This window comes from Carcharodon carcharias, chromosome 11 (assembly GCF_017639515.1).
Source record: "Carcharodon carcharias isolate sCarCar2 chromosome 11, sCarCar2.pri, whole genome shotgun sequence".
NCBI lineage: Eukaryota > Metazoa > Chordata > Chondrichthyes > Lamniformes > Lamnidae > Carcharodon > Carcharodon carcharias.
In genome coordinates, this window is record NC_054477.1 from 165,495,040 (window position 1) to 165,506,221 (window position 11,182).

An 11,182-nucleotide genomic window follows, 5' to 3' on the forward strand; every position below is an offset into this window, starting at 1 on the left:
AAACTGGCATATGATGTCAACTGGCTTCAGCCAATGACCTTTCATCCATCAGACAAATTACAAGGGCCAGGAGGCACAGACCTTCCAATTAAAGCCAGGATTATTGCTCCTCTCCACTACAAGGGGTGACAGGTCATTGATTTTCTGCACAAACAATGCATATCCTTATTGAGTGGCTATGTTGACATGCGTCTAGGAATGAGAAAAACCTGCCATTGCCCAGCATTTGAATGACTTGCTGTCTTTCAATCTTCAATCTTTTATTTAGAACCATTGGAACTTCAGCCTTCAACTGCTGTGTAAGTTGCACAATCAGCAGCAAATTCCTTTCTTTCACAGACACTACCAACTAGATCCCAGGTGGAGACAGAAGTTATGAATATCTCAGTTCTTTGTGAATTAAGGCCAGAGATGGCAGATACTGAAAGCAGTGCAGCAGATGGTGACCATCTGCATGAAGACCTGCCGGACCTGAATTTGCTCTTTCCAGAAAAAACTGATGAGCAAGAAACCCTTGCAGCACTGAGTGATCTGTTGGAGGAAGGGGTCTTTCCAGTTGACAGACATACCATATGAAGCCTCTGGAGTCAGCTGTGTGTCTGGTGGCTGAGCAGCATTTAGATCTTTGTACCACTGAACCTACCAATTCATTGCCTAGTCTGTCTCTTGTTCTCCATGAAGAGTTTTCCAGAGCGAATGCCTTGGCTGAGCCCATGTCAGAGTTCATAGAGAATCATACTGCCAAACAGCTAGTAGCTCTAGGGGTAAAAGTTAAGTGACACCCATACTTCAGTTCCAGCTGAAAGTCTTCTTCCCTTTAAAGCTGTAGGTCAACACAGAAGCTGCAGCACTTCTGAAGCTACATAACCCCATATAGCAATTTTGTCTCTGAGTTAATTTTCTACACAAAATTAATCCACGCCTTGAGTCCACAGGATAAGAAGGACCATCTCAGAATACCTGGGATAAAGGGGTTGTCTAATGAGGAAAGGTCCAGTTGGTTGGACCAACACTCTTTGGGATTCAGAAGAATGAGGGGTGATCTTATTGAAACACAAGATTCTAAGGGGGCTTGTAGGGTAGATGTCGAGAGGATGTTTCCCTTTGTAGAGAAACAGAGAGCTAGGGATCACAGTTTAAAAATGAGGGGGTCTCCCAGTTAAGACTGAGATGAGGAGAAATTTCTTCTCTCAGAGGGTCATTAGTCTTTGGAATTCTCTTCCAGAGAGCAGTGGAGGGTGGGTCATTGTATACATTCAATGTTGAGTTAGACAGATTCTTGATGAACAAGGGAATCAAGGGTTAAGGGGGACAGGCAGGAAAGTGGAGTTAAGGCCAGAATCAGATCTGCCATGATCTTACTGAATGGTGGAGCAGGCTCGAGAGGCCAAATGGCCTCCTCCTACTCCTATTTCTTACATTCTTCGGTAAAGAGCAGAGGTAGATTCAAGTTTAAAGGTGGAGAAATTAAGAAGGGCTGCTTCATTATCTTGTAATTAAGGAGAAAATCTGAATAACATGCTTAGAAGCAGGACACTTTTATACAATCAAGGTCCATTTAGTGGTTATGGAAACATTCAATAAAACCAAATTTACTTTGATCTTTTTAGGTTTTGGTACCTTGAGCCAAAAGCTACCTCAAGCCCCATCTGCTTACTCTACATCTGTTGATGAGCCACAAATGCGGCAAAAAATGGCAATACCTTAGCTGCATACATTGATTTAAGTAAAAATGCCTTGTGCACACAATACAGATACATGTACTTTACATTCGCATATTAGCTTAGACATCTCCCACCATTCAGTAACAAAGTAAGCAGCCATAACAATATGTATAATAAAAGCATTACTGCTCTTCCTTTTACCAAATGCACAAACAGATTAAGGCTTACAAGCATGCACAGTATCGAGATCACATGATCAAAGATGATGTCTGTTCTCAGTGTTTCTTTACTCATCATAAATTCAATTAACCGCATCTGGATTCCCAATTCTCATGTGGCTAATGACCAGCGGAATGAACAACACTGCAATAGTGTTGTTTAGATTACCAGATAATACTAAGAGTCCATGTCAGTTTTGAGAACACAGCCAGGGCCACAGCCCAACGGTAGCAAAGGGGATGCAGAGCATGGTGCTCCGCACACATCAGGGTGCAAAATGGAAAATGTTGACTTTCCTATCATATCTCACACCACACAGACTCCATACATTATATGATCTTTCATACAAGTATTCGCAAAAAAGCCACAACAAAGCCATATTTGTCAGCTCTGGGCTCCAACCCTTCTTTGGAATGCAATTGTGTATTATTTGAGTTGGCAGCTATTGCCTCTGGTGGTCGAGTGTTTCACAATTTAACTGAAGAAGTGTTTCCTAACTTCTCTCTGTGGCCTGGTTCTGTTAAGATTACATATCTTTGTACAAGATCATGCACAGCAGAAAAAAGTTTATCTTTATCTATTCTATCAATTCTTTGCAAATGCTAAAAACTTCTTCCCATTAGAGTTGCTAATTGCAAATAATGGTATTCCTGGAGGTTTTGCCACATGACTTGCCCCCATGTTCTGCCTTCCTACGCCAACTGGAAAGCAAAAAGACTAATTACCCTATTGGATGATGCTTGACTGCCAAACAGAATTCTTCCCCATTTTCAATATTTTTATAAAGGCAAAATACTGCAGATGCTGGAAATCTGAAACAAAAACAAAAATTGCTGGAAAAACTCAGCAGGTCTGACAACACCTGTGGAGAAAAGGACCGAGTTAACATTTTGAGTCCGTATGACTCTTCCTCAGAGCTCTGAAGAGTCATACGGACTCGAAACATTAACTCTGTCTTTCTCTCCACAGATGCCGTCAGATATGCTGAATTGTTCCAGCATTTTTTGTTTTTGTTTCAATATTTTTATGTTTGATAAAAAGAAATGTTCAAAGAAACTGCCAAAAGAAAAAAAAATCTTTTTTAATATTCCAATGATTTTTTTTGCTAGGGTTGCACACAGCGGTGTCCTGGAAACTCATCTTCCAATCCTGCAGACTCCAGACCAGTCCTGGAGGATTGGCAACCCTCTTGCCCATCCCATTCAACTAACCCCTACTGTCAAAAAAGGCAAGAATTTCCTGCTACTCGCAAACATCAGGATAAGGGCATCTGCCAGGCAGAGATGGATGATGTACTAATACTCTCTAGAGTCAGGAAACTGCCAAGTGTTATGCATTCCTTTCTGTAGGTCCATCTTCCCTGCAGCCTACTACCTGACCTCAGGATGGTTACAGTCCAGTCTCCGCCAGGTTCCAGGTACCACCACAACTAGGCAGCCATGGAGAACTCGAACTGCTGCCCTCTGTGATGTACACCTTCAATGACAAACCTGAACTTGCCAATGCAAACTGCACCCAAACATAACAGATAATAAAAGCAAAATATTTCAGATGCTGGACATCTGAAATAAAAACAGAAAATGCTGGAAAAACTCAACGGGTCTGGCAGCATCTGTGGAGAGAGAAACAGAGTTAACATTTTGACTCTTCTTCAGAGCACATTTTTATATATTGTGAATAAATTGTGCAGGACACGCAATGTAACCGTTTGCAAGTATGTAATAGGAATACTCAAGTCCAATCAAGGGAGCACTACAGCCAACATCCTGTCGTTGTCACAGCTATGCACCACAGCCGAAATGGAGCAAGTATGTTCTCCAATCCATTCTTGTCACAGGAAGGAGTTGCAAAACTGCTGGATAGTAAGATTGGCGGCTAAAGTCATATTCCAATTGCTGTCCTGTGATAACCTGATCCAAGCAGCTGCAGCAAAGGCGAACAAAAAAGAAAACTGAAAACACAGCAACACAAAAAATAGGAGGACTAGATCATTTGGCCCATCCAGCCTGCACCACCATTCAATACCATCATAGCTGATCTTGGTTTCAACTCCATTTTCCTACATGTTCCCCATATCCCTTAATTCCCAAAGACGAAAAATCTGAAGGTTGCAATGAGATCGCCTTTCAGTCTTCTAAATTCCACAGGATAGAAGGCCAATTTATTTTGCCTCTCATCACAGGAGAACCCTCATCCCAGGGGCCAATTCAGTGAACTTTCACTGTACCACCTCTGATACTAAATTAAAATGCTGGCATTTCATTCTTTGTACCCCATTATCTGTATTGCTACAGTCTTTTAAAGGTATGCACAATGAAATCAATGTCAAAATTAGCAGTCAGCCAGCAAGAACAGATGAACAGACTAATGCCATATGATTAAAGCTGCTTGCCTTAAGAGTATTAACTTCATATTGATGGAAACGTCAGGTAAATTTTCACCATGAGTAAAATTTGGACCCAGAAGAGCAAGATGGCAAGCCTGTTCACAACAGAATTCGTTGACCTAATTAATATTGAGATGACAAAAACAGTCAGTGGTTAAGCAGACCACTGAGAACTGGCAAGTCTTACACACCAACTCGCACCAAGAACACGTAGGCCCCTCATGTAATCTCAACTGATCCTTCACCAGCAATTTATAAATTATTACATCAGCAGAAGACTGGCAGCACAATCCATTAGCAATCAGTAGCAGCAGATCCAACAATGTCAAATAATGGTGTTTGTAATCACCAGATGCCTATCAGTTTTGTTCCAAATTACCACATACATGTGCACCTCCTTACAACCAACCATCCAGCCCGTACTTCCACGAGGTAATACATAGTGAAGGTTTTAGCACAGAATCTGATTACTTTGCCAGCTGCAAATACAACTCTTCAGCTGTCAATTCTTGACAGTGATATAAAACGTGTTGTTTGTAGGTCACATCATGATGTGCTCAGTAACTGTTGAAATTATGCATTGGAATCTGGGGGGAAAAGGACAGGGAGTTGGGGGTGGGTGGGGGGGAGGAGGAGGACAGCGGAGGGAGGGGAAGAAGGACGGCGGGAGGGGATAGAAGAAGGACGGGGGGGAGAAGGCGGACGGGGCGGGGGGTGGAGAACAAGGACGGGGGCGGGGGGGGTGGAGAACAAGGACGGGGGCGGGGGGGTGGAGAACAAGGACGGGGGCGGGGGGGTGGAGAACAAGGACGGGGGCGGGGGGGTGGAGAACAAGGACGGGGGCGGGGGGGGTGGAGAACAAGGACGGGGGCGGGGGGGTGGAGAACAAGGACGGGGGCGGGGGGGTGGAGAACAAGGACGGGGGCGGGGGGGTGGAGAACAAGGACGGGGGCGGGGGGGTGGAGAACAAGGACGGGGGCGGGGGGGGTGGAGAACAAGGACGGGGGCGGGGGGGTGGAGAACAAGGACGGGGGGCGGGGGGGTGGAGAACAAGGACGGGGGCGGGGGGGTGGAGAACAAGGACGGGGGCGGGGGGGTGGAGAACAAGGACGGGGGCGGGGGGGGTGGAGAACAAGGACGGGGGCGGGGGGGGTGGAGAACAAGGACGGGGGCGGGGGGGTGGAGAACAAGGACGGGGGCGGGGGGGTGGAGAACAAGGACGGGGGCGGGGGGGTGGAGAACAAGGACGGGGGCGGGGGGGTGGAGAACAAGGACGGGGGCGGGGGGGTGGAGAACAAGGACGGGGGCGGGGGGGTGGAGAACAAGGACGGGGGCGGGGGGGGGGGAGAACAAGGACGGGGGCGGGGGGGTGGAGAACAAGGACGGCGGGGGGGGGAGAAGGGTGGGGGGGGAAGAGGTGGGACCGTGGGAGGGAAGGGGGGCATGGGGGCGAAGGGGGGGCGTGGGGGGTGTTGATGGTGTGTTGGGAGTGGGGGGTAGGGGGTGTTGGGGGTAGGGGGTGTTGGGGGTGTGTTGGGGGGGTGTGTTGGGGGGGGTGTTTGGTGTAGGGGGGTGTTTGGGGGGGTGTGTTGGGGGGGGGGGTGTTGGGGGGGGGGGGTGTTGGGGGGGTGTGTTGGGGGGTGGTGGGGTAGGGGAGTGTGGGGGGGTGGAGTGTGGGGGGTGTTGGGGGTAGGGGAGTGGGGGGGGTAGGGGGTGTGTTGGGAGGGTGGGGGGGTGGAGTGTGGGGGGTGTTGGGGGGGTGTGTTGGGGGGGTGTGTTGGGGGGGTGTGTTGGGGGGGTGTGTTGGGGGGTGGTGGGGTAGGCGAGTGTGGGGGGTGGAGTGTGGGGGGTGTTGGGTAGGGGAGTGGGGGGGGGGGTGGGGGGTAGGGGGTGTGTTGGGAGGGTGGGGGGGTGGAGTGTGGGGGGGTGGAGTGTGGGGGGGTGGAGTGTGGGGGGGTGGAGTGTGGGGGGGTGGAGTGTGGAGGGTGGGGGGTAGGGGGGGTGTTGGGAGGGTGGGGGGGTGGAGGGTGGGGGGGTGGAGTGTGGGGGGGTGGAGTGTGGGGGGGTGGAGTGTGGAGGGTGGGGGGTAGGGGGGGTGTTGGGAGGGTGGGGGGGTGGAGTGTGGAGGGTGGGGGGTGGAGTGTGGGGGGTGTTGGGGGTAGGGGGGGTGTTGGGAGGGTGGGGGGGTGGAGTGTGGAGGGTGGGGGGTGGAGTGTGGAGGGTGGGGGGTGGAGTGTGGGGGGTGTTGGGGGTAGGGGGGGTGTTGGGAGGGTGGGGGGGTGGAGTGTGGAGGGTGGGGGGGTGGAGTGTGGAGGGTGGGGGGTGGAGTGTGGAGGGTGGGGGGTGGAGTGTGGGGGGTGTTGGGGGTAGGGGGGGTGTTGGGAGTGTGGGGGGGTGGAGTGTGGAGGGTGGGGGGTAGGGGGGGTGTTGGGAGGGTGGGGGGGTGGAGTGTGGAGGGTGGGGGGGTGGAGTGTGGAGGGTGGGGGGTGGAGTGTGGAGGGTGGGGGGTGGAGTGTGGGGGGTGTTGGGGGTAGGGGGGGTGTGGGAGTGTGGGGGGGTGGAGTGTGGAGGGTGGGGGGTAGGGGGGGTGTTGGGAGGGTGGGGGGGTGGAGTGTGGAGGGTGGGGGGTGGAGTGTGGAGGGTGGGGGGTGGAGTGTGGGGGGTGTTGGGGGTAGGGGGGGTGTTGGGAGTGTGGGGGGGGTGGAGTGTGGAGGGTGGGGGGTGGAGTGTGGAGGGTGGGGGGTGGAGTGTGGAGGGTGGGGGGTGGAGTGTGGAGGGTGGGGGGTGGAGTGTGGAGGGTGGGGGGTGGAGTGTGGAGGGTGGGGGGTGGAGTGTGGAGGGTGGGGGGTGGAGTGTGGAGGGTGGGGGGTGGAGTGTGGAGGGTGGGGGGTGGAGTGTGGAGGGTGGGGGGTGGAGTGTGGAGGGTGGGGGGTGGAGTGTGGAGGGTGGGGGGTGGAGTGTGGAGGGTGGGGGGGTGGAGTGTGGAGGGTGGGGGGGTGGAGTGTGGGGGGGTGGGGGGTGGAGTGTGGGGGGTGTTGGGGGTGGAGTGTGGAGGGTGGGGGGTGGAGTGTGGAGGGTGGGGGGTGGAGTGTGGAGGGTGGGGGGTGGAGTGTGGAGGGTGGGGGGGTGGAGTGTGGGGGGGTGGGGGGTGGAGTGTGGGGGGTGTTGGGGGTGGAGTGTGGAGGGTGGGGGGGTGGAGTGTGGAGGGTGGGGGGGTGGAGTGTGGGGGGGTGGGGGGTGGAGTGTGGGGGGTGTTGGGGGTGGAGTGTGGAGGGTGGGGGGTGGAGTGTGGAGGGTGGGGGGTGGAGTGTGGAGGGTGGGGGGTGGAGTGTGGAGGGTGGGGGGGTGGAGTGTGGAGGGTGGGGGGGTGGAGTGTGGGGGGGTGGGGGGTGGAGTGTGGAGGGTGGGGGGGTGGAGTGTGGGGGGGTGGGGGGTGGAGTGTGGGGGGTGTTGGGGGTAGGGGGGGTGTTGGGAGGGTGGGGGGGTGGAGTGTGGAGGGTGGGGGGGTGGAGTGTGGAGGGTGGGGGGGTGGAGTGTGGGGGGGTGGGGGGTGGAGTGTGGGGGGTGTTGGGGGTAGGGGGGGTGTTGGGAGGGTGGGGGGGTGGAGTGTGGAGGGTGGGGGGGTGGAGTGTGGAGGGTGGGGGGGTGGAGTGTGGGGGGGTGGGGGGTGGAGTGTGGGGGGTGTTGGGGGTGGAGTGTGGAGGGTGGGGGGGTGGAGTGTGGAGGGTGGGGGGGTGGAGTGTGGGGGGGTGGGGGGTGGAGTGTGGGGGGTGTTGGGGGTAGGGGGGGTGTTGGGAGGGTGGGGGGGTGGAGTGTGGAGGGTGGGGGGGTGGAGTGTGGAGGGTGGGGGGGTGGAGTGTGGAGGGTGGGGGGGTGGAGTGTGGGAGTGGGGGGGGTGGTCCCGGCTGCCCAGCCCGGCCCGGCACAAGGTCACTCACCCATCGGCGGACGGAGCTCCGGAGCCCGCTCCAGTCCATGGCCAGCCCCGGCCCCGCTCCCGCTCCCGCTCCCGGCTCCGACCCGCGGCGCTAATCCGCCGCCACACGGCGCATCTCCCGCTCCCGGTCCCGCTCCCGCTCCCGGTCCGGATCCGGATCTCCCCGGGATCTGAAGCCAAACAGCAGCAGCGGCAGCAGCTCCGGCTCCGGCTCCGGCTCCGGCCCCGCACCAGCCCAGCCAGACCCGGGACTGAGTGACACTGAAACCCCCCCCCGCCCCCGGGGCCGCTTGGAACACAATCTCAGGGAGGGCGGGGCTTCCGCCTCATTAATATTCATCAGTCAGGGCGGCGCTGCCCAGCCGCAGGGGAGCTGCTGTGTCACAGAGCTCAACCCCAGCTCAACCCCAGCTCAACCCCACCTCAAACCCAGCTCAACCCCAGCTCAACCCCAGCTCAACCCCACCTCAACCCCAGCTCAACCCCAGCTCAACCCCAACTCAACCCCAGCTCAACCCCAGCTCAACCCCAGCTCAACCCCACCTCAACCCTACCTCAACCCCAGCTCAACCCCACCTCAACCCCAGCTCAACCCCACCTCAACTCCAGCTCAACCCCAGCTCAACCCCACCTCAACCCTACCTCAACCCCAGCTCAACCCCACCTCAACCCCAGCTCAACCCCACCTCAACCCCAGCTCAACCCTACCTCAACCCCAGCTCAACCCCACCTCAACCCCAGCTCAACCCCAGCTCAACCCTACCTCAACCCCAGCTCAACCCCAGCTCAACCCCAGCTCAACCCCACCTCAACCCCAGCTCAACCCCAGCTCAACCCCAGCTCAACCCCAGCTCAACCCCACCTCAACCCCAGCTCAACCCTACCTCAACCCCAGCTCAACCCCACCTCAACCCCAGCTCAACCCCAGCTCAACCCCAGCTCAACCCCACCTCAACCCCAGCTCAACCCTACCTCAACCCCAGCTCAACCCCACCTCAACCCCAGCTCAACCCCAGCTCAAACCCAGCTCAACCCCAGCTCAACCCCAACTCAACCCCAGCTCAACCCCAGCTCAACCCCACCTCAACCCCAGCTCAACCCCAGCTCAACCCCAGCTCAACCCCAGCTCAACCCCACCTCAACCCCAGCTCAACCCCAGCTCAACCCTACCTCAACCCCAGCTCAACCCCACCTCAACCCCAGCTCAACCCCACCTCAACCCCAGCTCAACCCCACCTCAACCCCAGCTCAACCCCAGCTCAACCCCAGCTCAACCCCAGCTCAACCCCACCTCAGCCCCAGCTCAACCCCACCTCAACCCCAGCTCAACCCCACCTCAACCCCAGCTCAACCCCAGCTCAACCCCACCTCAACCCCAGCTCAACCCCACCTCAACCCCAGCTCAACCCCACCTCAACCCTACCTCAACCCCAGCTCAACCCCACCTCAACCCCAGCTCAACCCCAGCTCAACCCCACCTCAACCCCAGCTCAACCCCACCTCAACCCCACCTCAGCCCCAGCTCAACCCCACCTCAACCCCAGCTCAACCCCACCTCAACCCCAGCTCAACCCCACCTCAACCCCAGCTCAACCCCAGCTCAACCCCACCTCAACCCCAGCTCAACCCCAGCTCAACCCTACCTCAACCCCAGCTCAACCCCACCTCAACCCCAGCTCAACCCCAGCTCAACCCTACCTCAACCCCAGCTCAACCCCACCTCAACCCTACCTCAACCCCACCTCAACCCCACCTCAACCCCAGCTCAACCCCAGCTCAACCCTACCTCAACCCCAGCTCAACCCCACCTCAACCCCACCTCAGCCCCAGCTCAACCCCACCTCAACCCCAGCTCAACCCCAGCTCAACCCCACCTCAGCCCCAGCTCAACCCCACCTCAACCCCAGCTCAACCCCACCTCAACCCCAGCTCAACCCCAGCTCAACCCCAGCTCAACCCCACCTCAAACCCAGCTCAACCCCACCTCAACCCCAACTCAACCCCAGCTCAACCCCAGCTCAACCCAGCTCAACCCCAGCTCAACCCCACCTCAACCCCACCTCAACCCCAGCTCAACCCCACCTCAACCCCAGCTCAACCCCACCTCAACCCCAGCTCAACCCCAGCTCAACCCCACCTCAACTCCAGCTCAACCCCAGCTCAACCCCAACTCAAACCCAGCTCAACCCCAGCTCAACCCCACCTCAACCCCAGCTCAACCCCAGCTCAACCCCAGCTCAACCCCACCTCAACCCCACCTCAACCCCAGCTCAACCCCAACTCAACCCCACCTCAACCCCAGCTCAACCCCAGCTCAACCCCACCTCAACCCCAGCTCAACCCCACCTCAACCCCAGCTCAACCCCACCTCAACCCCAGCTCAACCCCAGCTCAACCCCAGCTCAACCCCACCTCAACCCCAGCTCAACGCCACCTCAACCCCAGCTCAACCCCAGCTCAACGCCACCTCAACCCCAGCTCAACCCCAGCTCAACCCCACCTCAACCCCAGCTCAACCCCAGCTCAAACCCAGCTCAACCCCAGCTCAACCCCAGCTCAACCCAGCTCAACCCCACCTCAACCCCAGCTCAACCCCAGCTCAACCCCAGCTCAACCCCAGCTCAACCCCACCTCAACCCCAGCTCAACCCCAACTCAACCCCACCTCAACCCCAACTCAACCCCAGCTCAACCCCAGCTCAACCCCAGCTCAACCCCACCTCAACCCCAGCTCAACCCCACCTCAACCCCAGCTCAACCCCACCTCAACCCCAGCTCAACCCCAGCTCAACCCCACCTCAACCCCACCTCAACCCCAGCTCAACCCCAGCTCAACCCCACCTCAACCCCAGCTCAACCCCAGCTCAACCCCAGCTCAACCCCAGCTCAACCCCAGCTCAACCCCACCTCAACCCCAGCTCAACCCCACCTCAACCCCAGCTCAACCCCACCTCAACCCCAGCTCAACCCCAGCTCA

At 56.8% G+C, this 11,182-nt stretch overlaps 1 protein-coding gene across 4 annotated transcripts in view; it reads right to left on the reverse strand.

Annotated features, from left to right (window-relative positions):
• Window positions 1–8,444, reverse strand: part of atp11a (ATPase phospholipid transporting 11A) — a 375,081-nt gene extending 366,637 nt beyond the window's left edge. Inside the window, exon 1 of one of the 4 annotated variants that reach the window (XM_041199613.1) lies at window positions 8,208–8,442. In XM_041199613.1, the coding sequence (XP_041055547.1) occupies window positions 8,208–8,246 (39 nt within the window). In that variant the 5' untranslated portion in view covers window positions 8,247–8,442. Of the gene's footprint in view, window positions 1–8,207 lie in introns of all 4 variants that reach the window. The other 3 variants (XM_041199614.1, XM_041199610.1, XM_041199612.1) reach the window with 3 other exon arrangements.
• Window positions 8,445–11,182: the final 2,738 nt, after the last annotated feature.